The sequence below is a fragment of the Rhipicephalus microplus genome, chromosome 10 (assembly GCF_043290135.1).
Source record: "Rhipicephalus microplus isolate Deutch F79 chromosome 10, USDA_Rmic, whole genome shotgun sequence".
Classification (NCBI taxonomy): domain Eukaryota; kingdom Metazoa; phylum Arthropoda; class Arachnida; order Ixodida; family Ixodidae; genus Rhipicephalus; species Rhipicephalus microplus.
Window position 1 is genome coordinate 28,518,431 of NC_134709.1, and position 26,357 is coordinate 28,544,787.

At 43.1% G+C, this 26,357-nt stretch overlaps 1 protein-coding gene across 1 annotated transcript; it reads right to left on the minus strand.

The window, feature by feature from the left end:
• Positions 1 to 4,449: 4,449 nt before the first annotated feature.
• Positions 4,450 to 24,848, minus strand: LOC119180863 (caspase-3). The gene is made up of 7 exons (XM_037432003.2): positions 24,687 to 24,848; positions 16,827 to 16,869; positions 14,775 to 14,889; positions 12,865 to 13,012; positions 10,881 to 11,056; positions 5,943 to 6,066; positions 4,450 to 4,843 (listed from the first exon to the last, which is right to left on the minus strand). Exons 1-7 carry the CDS (start codon positions 24,730 to 24,732, stop codon positions 4,590 to 4,592), a joined length of 906 nt encoding a protein of 301 aa, XP_037287900.2. The 5' UTR covers positions 24,733 to 24,848; the 3' UTR covers positions 4,450 to 4,589.
• Between the last annotated feature and the right edge of the window lie 1,509 nt (positions 24,849 to 26,357).

Here is a 26,357-nt window from a genome sequence, read left to right on the forward strand (position 1 = left end):
CGGGTGGGGCCCTTCTTTTAAGGCTCCACTGGCTACAGCGGCTCGGCGGGCCTGACCAAGGGTCGCTAGTGTGCTTCCCAGGGTCCGTTCAGCGAGTCGCGCCTCCCACGATCACGTATGTATTGGTTGCATATGTCCTATGTGGACTGTGACAGGTCGCTCTGGACAGCTGTAGGTAATATGTGTTAGTGTAGGATTATCTCCACACTACGGGAATGCATTGGGATATCTTGTCGGGTACATCATGTGAAGCTGGTGCAAATTTGGGAATGAATTAGTCTGCAGGCGGCACTAGTCCCAAGCTTAATGTATATTGAGGTCCTTATGGGGAGGTGCCTTGATGCGGCAATCCAATCTTTGTTTCTTAAAAATTCCACGCCGTGTCACTCCTTCATCTGTATCCTCTTCAGCAGCGGGCGGTAGTGGGGCTCAGCCACTAAGTACTCGAGCTTGGCAATGAACAAGAAGAATCGAAGGTGTTCGGTGCTTTTCTGTCGTGGCAAGATCCTTCGCAAGACCGTTCTAGTCTCGCCTTCAAGCTTGCCCGTGCTCAACCTGCTGGGGTGTTCTTGTCTGAGGATTGAGTGGTTTTAACTTTCTGTCTTAAAGTCCGATTCTATAGTTTATCTGTTTCTGAGTCTAACCATATCTCTAGTGCTCAAGTCGACTACTTCTCCTGGCCAGGCGCGATCCGCCTGGTCAGCGTCCCTGCCGTCTAATCAATTACCGCTAGGCTCCTTTTTCCGCAGTGGTATCGACAGCATTCCCGTGGCAGTGGTACCTACAAATGGAGGCTTCATCAGACTTACAAACCCTCAGGCGGTTCAAATGGAACTTAAGACAACTTCAAACCATTTCCAGGCCCTCACAGATGTGCGCCCATTTAGGCGAGGAGGTATCGTGCGTAGGTAGCCGGATCAGACCTGCGTGCAGGATCTTCTCAAATGCACCTCCTTTGCTGCTACCCCGGTGAGCGCTTTTATTCCGCCTCACCTTGCATGTACCAAAGGCCTTGTACGGGGAGTCGACTCCAAGCTGAGTCCAGCTGAGACCCTAGACAGGCTCTCTGGAGCAGGCGTAATTTCAATTTACCGGTGTAATCGCCTAGTCGACAAAAAGAGGGTACCAACCGAATCTGTCATTGCGACATTTCCGGGCACAATATGACCGCCAGAAATAAAATTATGGCCACTGATCTTCCGAGTAGAACCCCTCGCTTCTCGTCCGATTCAGTGCAAGAACTGCTGGAGATTCGGCCACAGTGTGGGAGGATGTAAATCTAACGCTCGTTGTAGCACCTGCAGAGAGAGCCATCCTTCAAGCAAGTGTACTGCAACAGCGGAAAAGTGTTGTCTCTGTGGGGGCAGTCACTGCGCCGACAACTCTGACTGTTCCGCTCGTTCCCGGGAGGTTCAAATCCTAAAAGTTATTGACCGCCGCCACTGTTCTCAAAGGGAAGCCATTGACATAGTTAGAGACAGGGCTTTTGGATACTCTGGTATTACAGCGCGCTGCACTTCCAGTATGGACTCAAACCTGTCGCAGGCTATTGAAACTGCTGTGGAAAAGGCAGTGAGTAAGGCAGTGGATAAACTCATATCTAACCTTTCCGACTGTCTGGTGCAAATTCTTTCAAGTCAGATTGAACAAACAGTACAGACTAGTACAGAACCTGAGGTATTAGACATTACCAGCGATGCCACACAGCTACGCAATGTAGTGTTAGACGAACTTTCTGCATCTGCAGGCAAGGCTAAGCAGTCAGGAACACAGGTGCACTTGGACCGACATTCACCTCAGCCGAGCACAAGTACTTGTGCTCGGCTTAAGTCGGCTTAAGCACTGGCTTAAGTCTCTTGAAGCACGCAGAATCCCCAATAGGATGAGCTTCCCCGCATGAGGCGCAAATCAGTTGGAAAGGATGTCCGGAGGTAGGATTGTGTGTGCCACAAAGTTTGCAAATGGGTTTATCAGGTAAACGGTATCAGGTAATGGCAAACGACTGCACGGTGTCCCTTTTCCCTGCAGACTTTGCAAACTTGTAAAGTAGCACGAAATGGATGGCGAATAAGTTCACCTCCATAAAAATAGACAGTTCACGGAAGCTTGTCCCCATAGAAAGTGAGAGCTGCACTCTTGGTGTTGCCTATCATTCTGGCTTGCACAAGTTCAACACCTTGAGTGCGTATGCGAAGATGGGCCATTAGAGTTTCCATAGACTTATTGGGTTGAATACCATGCACAACTCCACGGAGTGCCTCTTCTTCCGTAGTCACATAGGTCCACACCAGGTGCGGTCTGCCATTGATGACAAGTTGTTGAAGCTTCCGAACGAGTTCGGCCACTTCGGAAAACTTAGTCGATAGTATGGAAATATTTGGACCCTCGGTTGAAATGCAAAATGAATTTCTCGTACGTGAACTGTTGGGCGCAGGTTTCGATAATTGCTCTTGCGAGTTCAGGAGCAGCGATCACTTTCAACGGCAGGCCTTGGTGTGGGCGTATGACAATTTTATAATGATCCTTAGGCAGCGGAGGGAGTTCCTGTACTCGCGGTCCCAGCTTCTTACTGTTTAGCATTTGTTTCTGCTGGGCCTAAAGCGTGGCAAGGTTTTGGCGTCCCTGGGCATGTTTCTTGCGTTGCTGAAGCCTTTGGCTGAGCTGCCAGTCCGCTTCATCGGCGTCGGTAGGATCGGGTAAATTGTCACTCACCGAGGCATGGCCATTGGCATTGGTAAGTTCCATTGATGTGCTAGCATCGTTGTCTGCACAGGCGCTAGTTGTTTCAGTCACCGCGTCTCCATCCACGTTGTGTCATCCATGTCTTGGGCCGGCTCGAGACGCTCCAAGCTGTAGCATCTCGCCGCTTGCCCGGCTGTTGCTGAACCAGCGTTAGGGTTAGCAGGCCATCAGCTGTGGTCGGGGCGGATGTGGTGGCGATTTCCAGATATCTGCGTCCCGATCTACAGATGCACTCTCGTTAGACCCCGGGAAACTTCCCAATTCTACTACGGGATTTTTTGGACATTATCGTGAGATAAACACCAAAAAAGAGAATCAATACTACAGAGCGTGAAGTGAGGACATCTTTCATGCTTCGCACCCTCAAGCGTATTGCACCGTGTCTACTATGCTTGTTCACTCCAAGAGCGTGGTGGCGAGTACCACCTCCAGATCTCACAACGTGTGGATCCGGCACTTAGCAGCGTCACTTTAACTTGATGCAATGCCCACACAATGTTACAAAACTCAAACATAAACTCTTGCTGCATAGTAATGAATGAACGACCAGCTGCTAGTAACTTTATCTGCAAAGGAACCATTGCCACGTACAGGCAGTGGTGGTAGCAGTATGTAATAAGACTAACGTACCGAGCATTCTTTGGGCTAATTAAACATCACAACCTGGAACTATTGTTGCATTAAAAACGAGTTGCAGGATGAATAAAATTTTGGCACTTATACTGCTATTAGAGATAATAAATAGCAGGGTTATACCATACTCATCAAGAATATGAAAGTGTATTGCTGTAACAGACATTTGTTTATGTTTTCTTGATAATTTTGATAATTCAGCATCAGGTTAATTTGGATATTTCCTTCTGGCATCACGAAATTCAAATCAACGAGCTTTCACTGCAGCTGACTTTCCCCTACAGACAGATGTTTATGTCTCTCGTTTTAGGTCAGAAACTTGAAGGATTTGGTAAATTTCATAAGCGATTCTGACATTGCTGCTCAGCCAGACCTAATGTTTTATAAGGTAATGACGTTGTATAGCCAAAAAAAAAGTGCAGATGGTTGGAACGAAAACTGGCTGATGTGAAAGTTTTTGAAGCGTGAAGGAAAGGCATGCCACAGTCCTGTGGGCAGAACTTACACTTATTCTTAGGCTAAAGGGGTACTGACACAAAATTTCATGGCCGAGATATCTTGTGGCATCGATTACTGTGAACATGCATTTATCATCTGCAAAATATTAACAGCGAACATAGCTTAGAAGGCACTGTAAATTAATTCTGAAGTTTGCGTGAGCGATCGAGTGGCTCGTGCTGTTGACACCCTCAAAAGTGACCGTTAGCGACTCCCTTACTTCGCTCACGTGACCACGCTGCAACAAGTTATGATGAAGTCATAGCCGCCATTTTTCTTTTGCGGCGCTTGTACCAGCAGCCCATCAATCGGCAGCTGCTCGCGAGTATGTGGCGGTGGTGCACACATTGAGTTTTCTCTCTGGCAACACTGCAGTCCCATTTCCTGTTCAAAAGGACTTCTTGATGCGGACCGTGCGGAAGTGTGCCACAGTTCTGTGTGCTGACATGGTTGACAGTTGCACAATCTAGGTGGTGATAGTTGAACTCAGCTGCTTGTCGTTTTTGGAGCTCTCAAACAGGAACTGAGACGGGTCTGTAGTGAGGAGCCCGTCATTAATGATCTGTAGCACGCTACAGCAAACGATGTACCACGTTATGACTAACAGGCCTCCAGCAATACATTGCAGCAAAAAAGCACGAGGCCAAAACTTTTGTGTCAGTACCCCAATTTAGAAAAAAAATCTATTACAATGCTTGACTTGGTTCGCACAGTGGCTAGGAGTATGCAGCTCCTGGTTTCGCCCTTAAGTAGACCTGCCGGGTCAGTGTGGAGGTGATGAAGGGAACCTGCTTCTTGCGATGCATATGGAGGTCGTTCGGCGTGTACGACTCGTAGTCCAAAGCCACGCGGCGGCACACCACTGTCAGCATTGAGAGCAGATCCGCAATGTGTGCCCGCTGTCGGAGCACCGAGCAGAGGGCCTGAATGAACCAGGAGCCTTGCATCGTGTTACGCCACGAGTAGAAGCCTACAACACAAGAAGGAAAAGCACTGTCAGCCAGAGACACACACACACAAACTGTCTGCATATATAAAAAATTGTGGATCATCTCCCTGAAGAGCACCATGATGGGATGCGAAGCAGCAGCGGTGCGCACGGCGTTGACCCGGTTGAAACGGGCGTCGACGCGAGTGCTAGAAGAACGGTTTGAAACGAAACTTGGTGTAGCATTTACTCTAGTAAGCGTTTGTTTGAAACACAAAGACCCGGGAGGCACGTTGTGTTTTATGCAAGTTTCATCGCAGATAAATGAGCCGAAAGAGTGTTTCCACTCGATGTGCGGTCAAGCGTTGGGGGCAGTGGAGAGGGTGAAGCGAGAGAGAAGTGTGCTGTGGGTGAGAAAGTGACGTCAGCGCCCACCTGCGAGGGAAGCGTGCGAAGGAAGCATAATGACAACATGTAGCTACGGTGTGACCTACTTAGCACCGCTCCAACACCTGTGGCGAGGGGAACACGTTACGGCACATTCGTACGGACCCATGTACGACATTACACATGTGTGTCAAAGAGCTGCTTTGCATCTAATAGTGGGATAAAAATAATGCGGAGCCCAATAAAATAAGGAACAAGAAAGAAAATACGACTTTCATTGGTCCGGCATTGTATTTCTTCACAAATGTTTCGTCAAGTAGACCAGACTTTGTCGAAGTAACAAGTACATTGTGGTAGGTTTCCTTAAGACATGCTTAAATGAAATATTTTTGTGGAAGGTATTGATAGTAAGAATGACAAAATAATATAGAGGTCACACACAGGCAACATAGATTCATGTGCACGCACATTTGGTATTCATAGGAGTGAAGTCAAGTAACACATAGTAAGATAGATTCCACGCTATTGTGCAATCTATCTTATGTTGCGCTAACTTATATTGCTGAAATGACATTGACAAGAAAGATGAAAGGGTGTGCATGAGCGTGCTTGGGTTTCAGTCTGTTTCAGTCCATATATTTGTAACCATAATTAGGTGAGATAGGTTAACGACAACGATCTACTCTTTTGTCCATACCTATGCTACACTTGATGACAGTGCTGTGAAATGCCGCACAGTTCTTTGATAACCTACCTGGCACTGTGGAGTAGGCGGCCAGAATGTCAGCTTGAGTGGGAATACGGTATATCCGGTTAGGAGAGTCTGCAGTGTCCAGAACTGCCTGGGTGCCCGAGTCGAGTCTGTCTCCCCGACACGCCTGAAATACCCTCAACGCAATGAGCACAGTGTTTTACCTTCCTGCTTGGGGTTTACCGCAAAGGTTAGCACAGTTGGTGACAACCTGAAAATTCCATAAAGGCTTCACTTAAACAGCCCCGGTGAATTGGCCCAACAACTCTGTAGAAAAACTGACCAGTTGACACATACATTTTATTGCAAGTATCTTGCATACTGTTAATACAGAAGCTAGGCTTATTGAAAATGTCCTCAGATAAAATATCGTTGTAGTAGAGGAGACACTAGTACCAAAATAAAAAAATTTGCAACATATAGAAATTGCATTTTACAACTATGACACAACAAAAGATCTGTACAATTAGAAATATAAGCATGTTGTCGACTAGTACTTCTTCGTACATCTATAGCCTAACTGTAGTTGTTATTCACCATCTAGAGCGAAAAGGCCACTCCTGGTATCTACCAAAGCTAGAAGTGTCACAGCTCAGTCTGCTGAAATACAAGGGCCGCTAACATAGATATTACAGCACAACATCTTTCTGTGTTCAGAAGACTTTGCGACTTTGCAAACTCATGATTTCATAGTAAAGTTGCATTGCATTACGAATTATATACCTTGCTATGATCGTACACACACCCAAGCTTATTTATCACTTTTATGCCTTCAGTAATATCAATGCTTTAAGACTTAGGAGAAAAAAATAAAATAGAAATTGACTAGTGTCAGTCCTGTCAATGCGAATGGCACTAGAAAACAAGTTGGACTAGCTAAAGAAATGCTGTGTATATTTGATTTTAAATAAGTACAGACATAAAGATCTTCAATTTTTCATACTGTTAAATGAAAGGCCAAGCTGTAGAGAGCCTAGAAAATGTACAGGTAAGCCTGAGTGCACCATGAAAAAGTAATTGCACTGTTTTTCGGAGCTGGTTTCAGTTCATAGTGCACCCTGATGTCTATATAGTATGAGCTTCTAATCCCAAGCTGCTTGCTCCGTGGCTCCGTTGGTGATGCACAATTTACAATTTCGAATGTTTTGGCACCAGACAATATCACAACTAAGAGAAGAAGTGTAAATTTGGGGCTCCTTTTCTTAGTTAGACACAATATTGTAACCATGCGATGGGTTTACAAGATGAAAAGATTAGAGATTTGTTGTCTAGCGCAATGGACAAAACGATCAGCCCTACAACTGCTCGCACGCCACCGCCCCTTCTTCCTCCTCTTTTTCGTGGTTCCAGTGAATTCTTGCCGCGTGATGACATTAATGAGAACTAGCACACAATAATGCCAAGAAAAGTATAGGGGACGTTATCAGAAGAAATTGTAATATAAATGGTAAGAAAGAAAAGTGATGAAAAGATAACTTGCCACCAGCCGCGTGTTGCCATTGTGGCGAGTGTGGAACACTCTAATTGCTTGTTAGCATCACGTAGCATGTGATGTTATTACGAGCCGACAACTCACCAATAATTTCTCGCATATTACTTGAAGGCATTAAGTCTGCCAGAACAAGACCCTCACAATGAATGAAGGAAAGAAGTGTAAATTTATGGGGCCCTTATGTGTAAATTTAAGGGGAAATGCTCCTCGAGAGAACTTTTTTTTTATTTCTAGTCATCTACACTTCAAAATTTTGTTAATATAGTCTTTCATGGAGATTTCAAATATGCAATCATTTTTTGTGTAGCTGCTATAGTCATTGAGTTATGCCATGCACAATAGTAAAAAGTTACATCTTGTGTGGGTACTTTTTTATGCACTTAACTTTCAGTAAAAGCATTGTGCCTGATCTTATTTGACTCTTGGTAGATTGTGAAGTGCAAATATCTATTCAGATATGTCACAGAAATATTGGAACCAAGAAAAAAAATCGTATTGAATGACTAATTATTTTCAATGTCCCTTAAAACAATAACCTAATATATTAACAACTAATGCTGGTAGGAATTGCGATTTCAAGTATGTATTTGCATTCTGCATGTGTTGAAGAATCTGTGTGCCAAGTTTCGTTACTATACAATAAGTATAAGTGTCTAAAATGCTGCCCGGAAATTGTGAAATTGTAAAAAAAAAATGAAAATGAGAAAAACAAGTTTGAAAGTTTGGAAAGTTGGCGTTTATTGAGAAACCATCTTTTTTGCATCGAATTGGGGTACAATGAAAAGCAGCTTGCACTGAATGCTCCGAAGACCAAGAATCGCACAAAATTGTGAAAGTTGGCCATGGCCTGCGCCTATAGGGCGTGCTGCCAGAACTGCCTTCACGTTTACAGCAGAGCTATCACGCGAGCTGCCGCTGTCGAAACGAGCGCTCGTCCCTTGGTCCCTGGCCAAAGTAGTACGTCTCGAAGCGTGCGTGAATGAAAGTGCAATCGGTACTTTCACAGCACAGTTTGAGGAATGCCAAAAGCCCTTTGCGCTTTCCAGCTACCTCTCGGCTGCCGAGATTCCGTTCGCGGCAGGTTGGGCATTGCGCAGCGGTCACAAGGGCAGTCAGCGCATCGATTTCGCAAAGCAGCTTGTTGGCAGAAGCAGCATCTGCTGGTCTACGTTCACTCTAGAAGAATCCACTCTTCATTTCGGATGCACTGACGAATTCCACGGTAGCGGCTATTTCACAACCACTGTCGCCGCGAGGTTTGGTGTCAGTGTTAGGCCTATTCGAAGTCAGAGCGCTGGGGCGTTGATCGGCGGTCACATTGGCGTTTGCTGTCACTTTGTGAAACAACCGATGCCGTTTCCCTCGGCACTTGGGGCGAGTTCTCAACTTTCGATTATCTAGAGTGCGCTTCTTGGCGCTTGCCATGACCCAAAACTCAAAAAAAGCACCGAACAACTCGATTGCAAGTTCCGAGGCTTCGGTCTTTTGCCGGAAAGATAGGAGGGGGAGGAGACGGTGCGCACCGCCGACCAATGGCAGCCTCGCGCTGCTTGCCGCGATATTCAAAACACGTGGCATATGCATTTCTTTTCTTGTTTTTTGTTTATTCTTCATGAAGATACGAGACTGGCTACTAGTGGATTGTGAAGGGGAAGGCCTTTGTAGCATGCGTGCACAACTGAAAATGGCGGCCAGCGCGTCGTTTTCGCGACAGGACAACGCGAACTACGCCATTTTGGGCGACTTTCACGCATTTCTCACGTCACCGCTCCCCACTTGAAGCATTTTTAGATCTTTTCTCGTGTGAATTTCAACTTGATATTTTTAGAAATAAAAAATTCTAGTAAAAAAATTCCAATACGACCGGAAAAAAAGAATGCAAACATTTTCCGGAAAACCGCGACTTTTCGACCCGCGTCTCCCTTTGAGCCCTTAAATATGCACTTTCCTTCTTTCACTACTACTAGTGGTTGTTTTCAGGAAGTTGGTTAAACTAGAGGACCAGGTTGAAAATTGTAGAGTTCCAAAAAGTTCATGTTGCCTGGTAACATGATTAGCTGTCTCAAACTTTACTCAAAAGTGAAATTTGGGGTTCAATAGCATTCATTTATGCACAGATCTTGAAAATAGACATATATAGGCACTCATAGGCATTTAGGCAGCATTCATTTATGCACAGATCTTGAAAATAGACATATATAGGCACTCATAGGCATTTAGGCACAAACATGAAAATGAGCAATTTGCAGGCACTAGAAAAACCCTATAAAAGTCCTTCTTAACCTCTAGTTCAAGCTCATACATCAAAATAGGGCGACAGAAATGCAAGGAACAAAACGGCCATGTGCCTCAAACCTGGTCTCTACTTATTAGGCATGAACACAGCGATTACAAATGGCAACGAAGCCTTTCAGAAAGCTCGCAGCCGTTCCAGCTGTACGAATGCCGTTCTCGTTCCTACGCGTCACGCAATTGTGGTGCTTTACGCTCCTTGTGTGAAGTAGACTCGCCATATTTCAAACTCTGATAATTTATACTTTCTGTTAATTTAAACAAAGTTCAATTTTACGGTTGGTCTCCTATTCTTTCAATGCATTCAAAGGCCTCTTAATTCAAACACTACCATTCGGTGAATTCAAACTTTTTGCTGTTTTATACTGAAAAATATCTGCTGCTTTCTCACTACTATTTAAAAATTTGCATGCTTTTATAATCCTAACAGTATAAAAATGAAAAATAGATGCCTCAGGCTTTCAAGAAAAAAAAAGGCTTTGCTTGTAAACAAATGTTAAAGACGAAGCATGCGCACGGTAAACCGTGATGCTTCTCAACTGGTACAGAGGGCTTTGTGCTGAAGGCACATACAGCAAAGAAGCAGTTGGAAATTCGTGATTTCTTCAAAACGTCTCATCAGCAGTAAATGGCCAATAAACTTGCAAACCTTGCACCTCTGCTTTCTGTTCATTGCGTGTAGTTAGGGTTAAAAAACGCTTAAAAAGCTTTCATATTTGGTAAAATCAATGCCTAATCATAATGCGTGGTGTCACCTCACCCACAGTCATATATCTGAGAACTTCTGATAATTCAAACTTCTTGATGATTCAAGCAATATTTAGAGGTCTTTTAGAGTTTTAACGAGAGTCAACTGTACTCTTGAGGTTTGTCCGTATTAACTGGGTTGTGACAGAATATGACTGAATAAGAGGGAGTGTGATGACATAATAATGCATATGATGGTTGGGGCAAGAGAACACATCTGAATTATACAATTTCCCAAATTAACGAGCATCAAATTAACAAGCATTAGCTGAAATGAGCATTTTCTGAGCTTCAAGCTTCGGCAGAGCCATCTCAGTTTACAAGAAATTTGTATGGCAGAGTGAACTACCTTCACAAATTGGCGTCAGTGACTCATCCAAAAAAGTAAAGGACACAAGAGAGGCACGAACCTGAATAAAGAATAGCTTTGGTTTGCCGAGCAGGCTGGAACAGACATCACCGTGAAAGGGCTCCATAACGGCGCTGACAGGAAACTTTCCATCCGTTCCGTAAAGAACGTCGGTTTCGCCGTGCGTCAAGAAGCAGCACACAAAGCAGTCGTCGTCCGAGTAGTCTTGCTTTCCAACTGTGAAAATTCGTGAAATCAAATTGGTAGCTCTCGTCGGACTTTCTAACTGCCACTTCACATTTAGAGATTGTACGAAATGTGCGAAAACATAGGCTGCCGCGGTGTAAGAAGAAAGTGTCACAAAATTATCTTGAAAGCTAAATGTCAGCAGGAACAGAAACAGTGGTCTTGTGAGAAAAAGGCATCCACCTGAGGATCACACAGTAGAATTTCCCAATAATATTCAACGTAGGTAGTGAGAAATACAGGCTCTGAATATCAAATAGAATGTTGAATATTTCTAATGTTTAAACAAATGTTTGAGGTTGTCTTTTTTGGCCAACAGTAGGCTTGTTTAATTATTTCACGTGTGTAATACCGTTACCTCGACATCATGTAAACAGAGAAACATGCAAGCATGCAATAAACGGAACTTGCTTGTATTTCATGCATGAAGACAACGAATATAATAAAAATAAAAAAGAATGTCTCCAGAAACTTGTAGCAAGGTGCTGTGCTCACGAAAGGATAAAAAAAAAATGTGGAAGGAGCTTACATTATTTTGGAGGAACCTAAATATCGAGAGACTGGCCAACTGTGACAGTGTTTCTGTAGTTAACCATGACCGACAGAGTATGTCGCAATTGACCTATAAGAAACATCATACAGAAAGAAGTAACTATTCTGGATCGATTTGAAGCACTCCCATCACAGTGTGGCTGCAACAATACAGCCGAACCTGCAGATATGGAATCCACACATAATTATTGTGCATATCAAACAGCTGCAAAACTCCCTTATATATATTTTTTGATATACAAAGTATTTTATATATTGAATCACCTGTGTATGTGTGCGCGTATATATATATATATATATATATATATATATATATATATATATATATATATATATATATATATACACATGACATGCCCAACAGCAACCCTGTGCACAGTCGAGAGGCCCCCCCTGCACGCGTAATTCAGAAGCGGGCAAGGAATTCGCATTGCGCCCGCTTACCAGCCTCTGCCGCAATACGCGGCACCCCTCTTTCTACGACGAAATGTTGACGGAGCGCCGAGTAGTTAAAGGCTTAAAACTTCCTAAAAAAGCTCTTTTTTGCCCCCACACCGAACCGCCAGTGCCAGGAGGCGCCGTCTGGTAGGGAAGAATGCGTTAGTGAAAGGAAGCATACAGACAGCTGACATCAGAAAGGTGAAGGGGAGAAAGGGGACAGAGATGAAGGGGGAAGTGGAAGGAAGAGTGGAAGGGGGGCACCCGAGGGGAGTCCACCTTATATTCTTTTTCTCTTTTTTCCTTTCTTTTCTTTTTTTTCTTCTTTCCTTTCCCTCTGATTTGAGATTGTATAAAGCTGAGCACCAACAAACTGTACCTTTAATCCTGATAAAGGCCAGACTCTAGGCCGAAACGTAGAAATAAACCACGTTGTGACCGCTCACGGAGGATCTACTGGACTATATATATATATATTTATACATAGATACATATATACATATATATATATATATAAACTTTTTTATGATCGTTCGCTATACACGGGTTCAATTGTAAATGATTGCCACTGTAACTGTATAAGCAGCAAAAGATCAAAGCCAATAAAACAATCTTGTACAGTAGGAGAATTCCAAAATTTCATGAGTGAAATTGAAATGTCATTATCAGTTACACGAGTAACAATGGAAAGGGCACCAATATCATCTATCCATGATTCCTATACATAATGCACACTGCAATGTACAATGGCAGCTGACCATTACCACGCTACCATAGCACTGAGGCAATGTACGGTAGCGGCAACTTACGGATCTCTAGAGTTTCCTGCGTTTTTTTGCACGACAGATCAGTGTACACGACCGTCTCGAAACCCAAGTGACGGAAGCAGCTCCGAAGGTTTTCGGCGTCCATGTCCGTGCCCCTTCGCTCACTCAGCTTGGTGTGGATTTCGAAATTCTGCACGAATTATTGCAGAAAGTTACGTGAGACTCGGAAGACTTGATCACGACTTTTGAAGAAACAAGGCAAAAGCAAAAATAATAATGTTGAACTGGCAGACCACCCATTATAATTTCTACTTTCATTAGTTTGTCATAAAAGCTGGTTTCTGAAAAATGTAAACACCGAGTTTCTTTAATGACACTGCAAAATTCCAGGGCTCTTACATCAATGTAACCTATGGGATTTTGAAGTTTTTAATTACCATCTTGGTTCCACAAGTACTTAGATATAACTTAGATAGAATTACAGTTTACATGCAATAACAGTTCCTTAACGCTTTAGTGACCGTGCCTATTCCCATTGTTAGCATGCTAACGATTACCTTAGGCTTATATTTTGATGAACTGGTCATGTGTGCACAGCTAATGCTATTCATAGGGTAAAAGATGCCGCATTTTATGCATCAGTTTTAGTTTGGAGCTTCATTTTTCTGCGATTCAAAATTTTTTTACAAGCTCCTTCACAGTCCGGAAGGCGAGAACTCGTGATTTCGGTTCGGGCGTCGACGTCTCTAGTGGTGGCTTAACAAAAACAGTGAATTGTGATGGACTTCGATGAATCCGAGCATCGATTTCTGGGTGATGATGGCAGTACATACACGAAAAAGAGTTGAGTATGGACGGCAGATCTGCGTGAAATGGCCCCACAACATACGCAGGTGTCCGCCAACAGGTTTCCCTCTCTCCTTAGGCTGTTTGTAAGTATATCCGGTGCATACTAAAGGTCACAGCTCTTATCCGCAAGGTGTCAACTTTTTTTTCAGGCTGAGCCGATTAGTGTTGGCTGCATAAAGAGCAGAGTACTCTCAATGAAGACGGCTTGGAGTGGACCTTCACCTAGCACTCCATAGTGCCACATGGAGGCTTTTCGACATTGTTTTTCACCACAGAAATTGTGAGAAAGACATGTAACCATACAAATGGGTGTATATGGATGCATATTTTTTAAAAGCCAATGCACAGTGAGCCCACCTCCGGGTCCCCGCATTGGGAAACTGCTCCACATGGTGGCATGATAGGCAGTGGTGATAACATTTTTGTACGAATGTAACTTTTGTACTTGAAAGCTTACATTTACAATATTTTTTTTCCACTATTACAAAGGCTGTGTTCAAAATGGGTATCCCGTTTTATTTTTTTTATGCTTATCCTTAGCGGCGGAGTAGCATGGATGTTCTTACGAATTTTTTCCTTTTTGTTTAATTTTTCTTTGTTTTGATAAGTTTTTCATAATATTCAAAACAAATCTGTTTGGAACAAACTCTCTGAAAAATCAATTTTCTTCTATCATTTGACACCCTACGCTTTAGCCTCAATTAATTTCTGGGGCAGGAAAAAGATTATTTCCCGAACTACCCCAAAACAACAAATTTTTCCTCGGTCATGTTAACTGGTTGGTTTTGCATTTGGCCAATGGCAAATGAGCTTTTTCTCAATTGGCACCGAAATCTTCACAGCTTATGGTAAAGTGAACCACTGAAGCAAGCCCTTAAAATTTTTTTTCCGGAGGAGGGACAATAACACACATGCTTTTGCAACACCTGTCATCCAGAAAGCCATCTTTAAAAAAAACAGGAACAAAGACCGTCTATGAACGACTGAAAACATTTTGGGGAGAAAAATTCTCGATTTATCACGATAGTCAAGAGTTTGACATTAGCCGAATGACGCAACGGCGGTCTGTTGCCCACGAGGAGGCTACCGAACTCTGCGCTCACCCTGTTATTGAAGATCACACACTTGCCCCGTCTCTTGTGTGACATGTTGTACTCTTCCGCTTCCAGCGATGTGGGCAACACAGGATAGGGGGATGCGGACTGCTTACCGAAGATCCTTGAAATGAGACAGTCACAGTTTTTAATGTTACTAACTGTTCAAACTTTCTAAGATCAGGAATCTTCCACTTTTTTGCAAATCTCTACTCGAGTTTTATCGGTAGGAGCACTACTAGGGTCCAACATTAAATTTCTAAAATCTGAGCCGCAATATGGTGTCTCAGCTTCAGAACTGACGTTAGACCTAATCTCATTTTTGGCCCTATAACTGGTTCATCAAACCTCATTTTCTTATAAGAGTTAAGGTGCATTTACACTAGAGAGACACGACACCGATTGTGGTCTGCCGACTGTCTTCGGGAGTGTCTTTTGTCTTGTTGTCGTTATTTTTACACTGCAATGACACAAACAGTCTGCCGATGATCTCTGGAAGACTCTGTCCGCGCCTTGTCATGCTCACAGCCTTTCGTTGGCCAATTCTGCAGTCACACTGGAGGCACACGCAGCGACACTGACTGAACTTGCACACTTGTACCTCAGTTTCAGTCATGCTCCCTGCTCTGCCCTTGTCCCTTTCTGGCCATGGCACAGAAACACAAAAGGGAAGTGAAGAAAAGACTTCCGTGGGCTGCGCAAGATTTCTATTCAAACGTTTAGAAGGGGGCATTGTTATTTCTTCCAAGATTTTACCCCTTCGTGGTCGTTTGACGCAAACACATGGGCGAATTTTTTCAACGACATTCAGACGACAGGTCTGCCGAAGCGTTTTGCTGGTATTTTCGGTCTGTCATTACGTCACACTACGACGACATGCTGTCTTTTGAGGCATCGTGGTCGTCAGCCTAGTGTGACCATAGGGCCTGGTGACTTCGTTGGCGGGCGATTAGTCAGCCGACGATTTGCGTCTGCCTCGTGTTTTCGTTGCGGTCGTGTCAGTGTCGTGTTGCTCTAGCGTAAACGCGCCTTTACCACCTTGGTGCAGAAAAACCATAGTTCATCAGTGCGGCTTAAGTTAAAGCAACCATGAAACTCAAGTATCAAGGTCAAGTTATGCATTGCGTGTATATCCATACGCGTCATGAAACAAGCTGGAAAAATTTGTGTCCATGCAGTGCTACAGAAAAGCTCGCATTTGAATTTTTTAACGTAACTCCTGCAGAAAAGCTCGTATTTGAATTTTTTTAATGTCACTGTGCACAGTGAAGCATCTTAGGGGGACCAACAAACCATTGTTATGGCGAACAGTTTCTTTAGCGAAATGGAAAGCTTACTGGTGAGAGTGCCTAATCGTGGAATGGTAACTTGGAACATGCCATGAAATACTTGTACTAATAAGAATTTTTCTATCAGAGGCGAATATAAAGTCATAAACACAAGTGACAACCCATACTACAAACAGTGAAAGTGAAAGCAGTTCGCGTTCAAGTGTGGTGGTTTGCTGCGCATGCGCGCACTTTGTGCACATGTGCCACCGCTCGGCACATTCAACTGGCTGCTGCTAAGGCAGGGCCGCTTGACACTATGCAACATTTTTTACCTCGGCAGCACAAAATAGTGCTGGAACAGATAATAATAAATATACCCTAATTTTTTAGAACTAATTATGGCACACATGACAGCATCAGACTACGTGAACACGTAAAGCAAAGTGATCAACTCCATACTTACAGTTTCAAGGCTTTTCCGCAAGGCTGTGCCACTTACCAGTTTTTCTAACTTTTGAACACTTTAAATACCCTATATAAATTCTACTCACATCACAAAAAGGATGCTGAAATCTTTCACTATATTTCAATTTTATATTTTCCTTCCTACTAGGATCTAATCACACATTCTGTCTTGCCAGTCTTTTTAATTGTATTTGTGTGGCTAATTCCTTGATTTGTTTTTGCAGGCCCATTAAAAAGGCTTTTTCAGCCCTCTTGATACAATAAAGAAAACAAAGCAGACCTACAAATAAACCAACAAATAAATAAATGTCAGAATGTCACTCACCCCCCAAAAATGCTCCTAGCATCAACTTCACTGTTAGTACTGCCTAGAAGAAAAAGAACATAAGAAAGAGAAACATGAAAGTGTTTATGCAGACGTTGCAAGTTGTAATACAAAGTTTAAAAATAGAAAAGTACGGCGTTTACTTGTGTAAAACCTGTACTTTATTTCAGAACCTTCGTAAGGTGTAAGTAGTTTTTGATAGGTAGCGCCATCGGAGGTTGTGGTATTACATGTGAAAATTTACCAAAGCCAAACATGACATCACAAATGATGAACAAGGTTAAATGGCACAAATATTACTTATTTATTCAACAGAAGTGAATGCAGATAACAACACCAATGCTAAACAACTAAGTATCTAAATATAGAAACAGTACAAAGAAGAACAGTAAATTAAGATCATGAAAACGAATAGAAGCAAACATGAACAGGAAAAAAAAAACAGAAACCACATGAACGCATGTAAAAATGCATGAACTACTCCTCTAAACGAAGTAACTCCACATTATGAGGCAAGAAATTGCAGCCATCTACTGTTCTAGGATCTAGACTTCGTTCATGACAATGCATGTGGTGACTGTCATGGTCCACTTAGGTAAATAGACTTCATAGGGTATCTGAAAGGATATTTTGAACACAAAAGAAGCATGGGCGCACTTGATCCCCACATAAAGCAAGAGAAATTATGTTTGCACAAAGAAAGCGAGAAGAGAGCAAAACAAGCAAAACACACACACGCACATGCACACACACACACATAAACCGCACTAAAAGAAGAAGGCAGCTGACAGGATGAGTCAGAAGAAATGATGGAGCTCACTCAGACTTACTGAAGAAATATATTTTGCCCTAAAGGCTTACTTGGCCTCAGACTCGCAAAAATTTCCTTCAAATATGGACTCGCTGAACTTCTCAATAGAACTCAAATTGATATTACTCAGCTACTCACTCAGACTCATAGCCTGATATGGGAGAGTCAACTCATGAGAGCATTAGTAGAGATGAGCTATTTTGACCATTCTGTCAATGTCCTTCATTGTTTATATCCCATGATCTGTGCACTAAGTGGAGCCTTTCTATATGCTATATTCAAGTATGAGTTATCAGTGATTGCAATCAAGTCAGGACATTTTTATGAAGGATGCGACACAGGTAAGATATGTTTATGAAGGACCTTCTGTGAAAGAGTTTGGGAGGAGGAAGAAAGTGATCGAAGCACCCCCCCTCCCCCCACAGCTCTTGCCTCTGATTACAATGCCAGGCCTGCACAGAAAGTGCAGCACGGTCACAGTAAAAGCTGGAAGAGAGATGTTAGCTTTCTTGATTGCTTGTTCCTATATGCTTTAGCTCATACCCACCACGGGGGATTGGCCGTTAACCCAGCAGTTATTGTAATGGGGAAAAAGGAATTTCAAATTTTGACGAAAAGAAGTTATTATTCAATCATCTAGGGAATATAAGAGTGTATAATCATAAGGTGACTTATGAGTAAAGAGAGTTTACTATGGACCCTAGAGAGATGTTTCCAGGGCCCATAGTAAATTATCTTGTGACATGGTACCGACTACGCCATAAATGATGATTTCTCTCAAGTTGGGAAGCCCGCAGTGAGACATTATTTGCCATTCTGCACAGAAGCGTGGTACCCACTACACATCCGCAAAGCATTATGTGCACTTTGTTGATGCAGTGGCTGACGACGAAGAATTATGGCCGAAACCCGAGCCTCTTCCGCCATCTTGTGCGCTCGCACGCTTGCTTGCTCTGGGGGTTTGGCTGAAATCTGAGTAGCCTCTATTGAATTTCTTCTTGGATAGGCGTATCTAAAACCTTAGCATTGATTAGCTAGTACCCTTCTGGCTAGTCAATCCAGACAGATGCCGCTTTCTTCGCCTGGACCAGGGACTTATCTCTGGTCTGCTTCTCTTTCACCGCAGGAGCTACCAGTGGACCAGTTCCTACGCAATGGCGTCGCTTCCGTTCCTGTGGCCCTAGTCCCAAGCAACGACGGAGTCATTAAGATGAAAAACCCTAAAGTGATCCAGTCGGAACTCAAAGCAGCGACAACTCACTATCACACCATCACAGAGGTCCGACAGTTTGGCAAGGGAGGCATTGTCTGCTTTTCTCCTGACCAGCTCTGTGTCAAAGACTTACTTAAATGCTCGATGTTCGCTACCAATCCGGTGAGCGCCTTCATTCCTCCTCACCTAGCATGCGTCAGAGGTATTGTCCGAGGCGTAGACATCAACATGACTCCAGCTGAGGTCCTAGAGATGTTCTCTGAGGCAGGTGCTATTGCAGTTTATAGATGCTCACGAGTTGTAGAACAGACAAAGATCCCTACTGAGTCTGTAATTGTCACATTTGCCGGGTCGATTCGCCCCACTGAAATCAAGGCGTGGCCTTTAATATTCAGAGTCGAACAACTGTCACCTCGTCCCCTCCAGTGTCAGAAATGTTGGCGCTATGGACACACTTTAAAAGGATGTAGGTCAGCTCCCAGATGCCGAAAATGTGGTGAGGCACATACTGCAAATGAATGCAATTGTACTGAAGAAAAGTGTTGTCTTTGTCATGAGCAGCACTCCGCAGATAACGCTAATTGCTCAGCCAAAGCGCGGGAGACTCAAATTATGGAAATTGTTGATCGCAGACGCTGTTCACGAAAAGACGCCATCGCTGAAATTCAGGCAAGAACCCAGGGATATGCTGGTGTTGCAGCCCGACATAATGCAACTTTAGAAGCTTCTCTTTCAGTGTCCATTGCAGACATGATTGAAAAAGCGATGGAGAAAGCTATAGATCGCCTGGCCACCACCCTTTGTGACTCCTTATCTCATATTGTAGCCACTCAGTTGACGCAAATATATGGGACACCAAGAGATATGAAGGATACTTCCCAAGACAACGTAACTCTCCCACCAAGTGAAGCAGACGCAGAGTCATCTCCTTCAGGGGTACAGGCTGCAGGGCCCTCTTGTACAGACAACCAGAGGATAGGTGAAGACATACTAGAGGATGATCAGGATTATGATGATATGGACATGGACATCAAATCCCTAAAGCGCACTCGATCCCCTGTCTCCAAAAATACTGGCTCTTCAAAACATTCAAAAAACAAAAAATACCAGAAGGAGAACCTATCGAAGAGCGATTTTCTTAAAGACAGCATTTTAGATAAGGTAGTTGCCGAAACAATTCTGTCAAAATGATAGGTTCTATCAAAATTCTTCATTGGAACTGCCGATCTATTCATTCAGCTAGTACAGATTTATTGTATTTATCTTGTAAATTCAATCCAGACATTATTGCACTGCAAGAAACGTGGCTGTCAGCACATAATTCGTTTTACCTACCTAATTTCCGGTCTTTTCGCCTGGATCGCCCATCCAAAGGTGGAGGTTTAGCGTTCTTTGTCAATAATAAAATTAGTTCAAAGATCAAAACTTCGTACAAAAGTATATCCCCCGAATGTGAAATTTTCGCTTTAGACATCACCTTGCCTGGATGCTCTCCCTTCTCTCTGGTAAATCTTTACTTTCCTCTGGGTGTACAGGACACGCGATGTTTAGACATGGCTGTTAGTTCGTGGTGCACAGAAAAAATTATGGTTGGAGATTTTAATTCTCACCACACTAGTTGGGGTTTTAGGACTGATCAATGTGGACAACGCTTGTGGGACTGGTCTATAGACCATAATTTATCATGCCTCAACGCTAGAACTCCCACATTTATCCGAGACCGATCCCGCTCTGCCTTAGATTTGAGTTTTATAAGCTCGGGTATTTCTAGCGTATCTTGGACTACTCTAGACTGCGCCACCAACAGTGACCACTTACCAGTACTGTTTGAAATTTCTTGCCCCATTATTCCATCTTACTCCCAAGCTCGAACCTTTATCAATTATTCCAAATTTAAAAATGACCTAGAAGTTGCTTTGACTACCCCCACTGAAGACAACGATGAAAATAAAGCCATGAAATTAAGTGCGGTAATTAAAAGAACGTTCAAAAAAGCAGAATTTTCTATTGAGTCTGATACGAGAAAACCTTGTAGTCAGTGGTGGAATTCTGAGTGCTCTCGTGATCATAGACGACGACAAGCGGCTTGGAAGCAGCTAATTCATAATCAGTCCCCCAAAAATTGGGCAGATTACAAGTTTATTGCTGCTACATTTAAACGCACCGTGGCTAAAGCTAAAGAAGACTATGACAAAAAACATTTCGACTTTCTTTCCAAACCTAGAAATAAGAAAGCGTTATTCCGATATATGAGATCGCGCAAAATTCTGCCGTCTCTAGCTAACTCTGATTATGACAGGTTATCGACGGAAGAAATGACTAATTCGTTAGAGGCAATCGGAAGAGGTTTAGCTAACAGATTTTCGTCGACTTTGACAATCAACTGGCAAAAGTCCTCTATAAAGACTGACTACGAAAAAGTGACATTGTCCGAAATGTCAAGCGTAATTAGAAACTTACCCTCTTCGGCTCCTGGTCCTGACGGTATAACAGTTCCTATGATTAAAATTTTATTCCAGATATCACCCGGCGACGTCCTCAACCTTATAAACTATTCCTTAAGCAATGCCTGGATACCACATGACTGGAAAATAGCTAGAGTGATTCCCATATTAAAAAAACAAGGGTCAGGTTTTAACATTGACAACATCAGACCAATCTCTCTAACATCTCACCTGATCAAAATTATAGAGAGAGTTCTCAATAATAGAATAAAAGTTTGGATGGCTGACAAGCTAATATTGAAACCATTTCAAATAGGTTTTCGTAGCGAATGCTCAATTTGGTGTGCTCATGCCGACTTAGAGAGCCGAATACAGCTTGCCCGAAAAAGACGACAATACGCGGTACTAGTAACACTAGACATAGCTAAAGCTTATGATAGCGTTGAGCACTCAATTTTATTGAATTCTTTACACGAATGTGACTTTCCGCGATATATTGTTGATTGGGTAGCAGAGTTTCTAAAATCGAGAGAATTTTATTGTGCAAAGGATGGATGTCACTCATCTAAATTCAAACAGCAACGTGGAGTACCTCAAGGGGCGGTCCTATCTCCGCTGTTATTCAATGTGTTGATGAGCTCAATTCCCATTGAACGAGATATCACTGTCTACATTTATGCAGACGACATTGCATTTTTCGTTGCAGACAGTGACATTTATACTTTGCATCAAAAATTGCAAAAGTACATGTATTCTCTTGAAATTTGGCTGCATTCAATTTCATTGTCTCTAAACATCAGTAAAAGTGCGCTCCTGGTGTTCCCTATAGCAGATTCTATTCAAATTTCAGTACTTTATAATCAGGAACCGATTCCACAAGTAGAGTCTATCAAATATTTGGGCATTATTTATAACGAGAAACTTAACTGGAGCCCTCACATAGACTATAACGTGGCAAAGGCACAACGAGCTTCAGGCTTATTGCGAAGGTTGAGCAACAGAAAATATGGGTTACGTAGACACACCTTATTAATGATATATAAAATGTACATGCGCCCAATACTCGAATTTGGGTGTATATTATTTTCGGGTGGCCCTACGTACAAAATTAAACCGTTACTTCTATTAGAGCGAGAAGCGTTACGGTTGTGTTTGCGACTCCCCAGGTATGTCGCTATTAATGTACTATATCAGGAAGCTCGCATACCAACTATTCTTTGCCGATTCCGTATCTTAACAGTACAAACATACTTGAAATTTTACGGCTTATCAGCGAGACGGTCTGCATATGCCTTTATTAGTGACCCCGACGCCTTCTTCCTCGCTCACTGGCCACGCTTTCGTACTCCCCAGATTATTTTTGTACAAAAGAAACTTGAAAGCATAAAGGTGGATATCAGATCGGTAATTGGAACCAAAGCATTAAATCACAATATTACGATAGAATGTGATGAAATTTTTCCCCCACTATCTAAGTTTCAATCTTCGAGTTACTTAAATGACAGGTTAGAAGACTACATAGCTCATGCGGAAATAAAGAACATAATAGCCACAGACGCTTCTGTGAATAAAGAAAAGGCAGCAGTAGGAATCGTCTCAGATTACCTCGGTTGGTCATTCTCGGTAAGACTACCAGACTTCACTCCGGTTTTCGAAGCTGAGCTCCTGGCTATTATTTTAGCGCTACGAAAACTTCCTTCAAACGAAGAGAGTGCAATGATAATTACTGATTCTCTTTCGCTGTGTACTACTCTCACAGCTTCAGAACAATCAAGAGCTCTAGCGACATTACAAACATTAGTTCCACCTCATGTGAAGTTCCTGAAGTTAGTCTGGGTCCCGGGACACTGTGGCATACGGTTGAATGAAATAGCCGATTCACTATCTCGAGCCACACTTGATGGCCCTGTGATCTCGGTACTACCAGAATCGGAACACATAGTGTCGATCAGATATAGAAAATGGGCTATTTATACGGATATTATGGAAAATATTACTAAATATACGGACTATCAGCACCTAACATACCCCTGGAAACCTCAGTGGAGTCAATCTAAAAAGTTAGAAGTTATTTTAACCAAATTTCGATGTCGTGTCCCTCCATTAAACTTTTACTTGCACAGAGCTGGTCTGGCGATATCCCCCCTGTGTCCATTCTGTGAAGAAACGGAAACAATAGAGCATTACTTTATAACATGTAAAAACTATTCATTAATTAGGAAAAGACTTTTAATTGTTCCGTTTCAAGCAGTAGGTTTAAATTTAACTGCAGATAATGTTCTAAGTTTCGGTGCCTTTAGCTTGGGACATTGCCACAGGAGCGTATTCGATGCTGTATGCAATTTCATTCGAGAATCAAAGCGCATGTCATAATAATGCCTGCTTAAATATATTTCTGAAGACACTTGTCTAATTTTGAATGAAATTTGCATATTCATTTGATTGTGACCGGGTGAGATAAGCTCGATTGTCTGGTCTACTCAAAATTTCTGTCTTCCACTGTAGTATTACCTCACCTTTTCTCTTCTTGATTCGATCTTCAATTATTTGTTTAGTTTAATATTCCTTTTTAGTTAATTATTATTTTCTATTACATCATTAGTTTTTTCATTAAGGATAAACATTTTAATATATCTCATATAGGATACTTCTAGATTTCATGGCCAATCCCCCATAGTGGGTATGTGCCAGTGCGAAGGGGCAACAACAACAACAACCTCTTCAACAGGTTGGAACCTTTAAATGACTCACTAGTGACTTAATTTGCATTCCGTGATGCGGGGTCATTATTTTACTCTTCTACTACGCTATATCACATAGGTTAACGAGAGAGAGAGGTAATTTTATGGTGGTTTCGAGAAAACAGATCATGGGGGTTTTGTACGCTTCCTTGGCAACTAATACAAGTACAGTTGCAAGGTACACACTCACAAACGTGCCCACACACGGGGGGAAGAGGGGATGCAAAGTCAGTCCCATACATTGACATAACAGGGAGGAAGCACTGTGACGAACATTTGCCCCCCCCCCCCCCCCTCACCTCAAGGGGAACCATACGCACGCTTATGTATACACACTACGCTGTAAATCGTCATAATTTTTGTGACGCAGGGATGGCCCCCATTTGCCATTACTGATCATACTGTGGAGGAGTGGGGTGCACGTATTTGGGCACTCGTACTTCCGTCTTCGATGCAGTGTTCTTGGAGTCTCCGCAGTGCAGACCGTAAGTACATTACACATAACTGCATTCGTACACGGTTACCATTTACACATAACAGAGACCCACAAACAAATGCACATGGCGCTACGCCTGAACAACGGACGCTGACGTGAAGGTTTCCACAACGAAGCTCGACATTATCGTCATTAACTTGCGACAATTGCCATACCTATTCGGTCGCGCGCTTGCAAGTCGTCCCCACTCATGCCGGACATTGTGCGATACTTGAAGAGCAGGAAAACTTGATCAACAATGTTTGACCTCCTGTACAGAGTTCAAACTTTCTCGGTACACGATGAATCACCTCGCCACACAAAAAAACACAAACGCCAAACAGAAAACGCCGCTGAAAACCGCAGCGCCCCCACAAGTTTCAGTTTCGCCTTCGTGTCTCGGTTTCGTTTTGCACAAAAGTTACTGAAGGAACGAAATTTTTGCGGGTCGGACTAATTCAACTCCGCGTCGGACGTACAGAAGCATTGAACATGCCAAGAAACAGTCTACGGGATAAATTACTGGGACACTGAAGTGGTTCTGCCAATATCGAGCGTGTATGAGAAGCCACAATGAGGCGGCAGCTTAAAATCTTTACTTGCATTATTAAGGGCAAAACTCCTTATAGCGGCACCCGTTCGTCCCCCGTAGTATGTAACAAGTATAACATTTTGACCTCCAAGGTGGTGCCGGTGAGAGACATCTTTTGTGCGTTGTTGAACAATAAAAAATAGTGCTCAATGTACATGTCAATGGCTGATAATGGGGAATGAGAGACAGGAGCATTTGGCTTTTAGTTAAAGCGCAGGCTGCGATCACCATTAGCAGCCATTGGCATGTACATTGAGCACTATCTGACAAGAAAGGGTTGCTACGTTATACTCGCTGGGTGTAACCTCCTTAGCTTTAGAAAGGTTTAGCGAGCGTTGAGCCGCAGTGCCATGAATACAATGAACTTGTACATACCATGAATGAACTCGAGGTGGTTAAAAATGGGAAGTAGATACGAAGCGCAAGCCGTAAGAAAGTAAAAGCCGAATTCTCCGTTTCTCATTTCCCATTAGCAGCCATTGACATGTCCATTGAGCACTATCTGACTGAAAAAGTTTGCTACGTCATACTCGCTGGGCGTAACCTCCTTGGTTTTCGAAAGGTTTAGCGAGCGTTCGGCCGCAGTGCCATGAATACAGTGAACTAGTATATACCATGAACTCGAGGTGGTTAAAGCTGGGAAGTGGACCCGAAGCGCAAGCCGTAAGAAAGTGTGCGTGTGCCACCTCTCGTTTAGTCCTTGGAATGTCCGCTGGATGGCGGTGCTTCTATATGGGGAATATATGATGAAAAGATGCGAGATGGTGGTACTTGGAGTGTTGAATAGATGGACGAACGGACACATAGACAGATGCATGGATGGACGCACGAACGGACGAAGGGGCGGCTGCATGGACGAACGCAGGGACGGACGCACGAACAGACGCACGCACGGACGGGCTGATGAACGCATGGACGGTCACACTGACGGACGCATGGACGGACGGAGGAAGCAAGAACGACTGGACGGACGAATTCTTCGCCCCACTCTCCATCATTCACTCCGTGGATATGCTGCCATTTTTTTTATTCCATATGGAACTACTCGCAACCCTTTGCCAGTGCCCCAGAGTGCAATGAGCTCGCATTTCATTATGGGTTAACTACGTTACTTCAGCTTGTACTAGTAAACGAAAAATCATGAGGCGTTCCATCCTGTGAAAATAGATGACCAGCGAAGCTGTGTGGCGCACGGCACAGATGTGACGCAGATATAATGATATGTGGTGTTTAATGTCCCGAAAACGCCGTATGA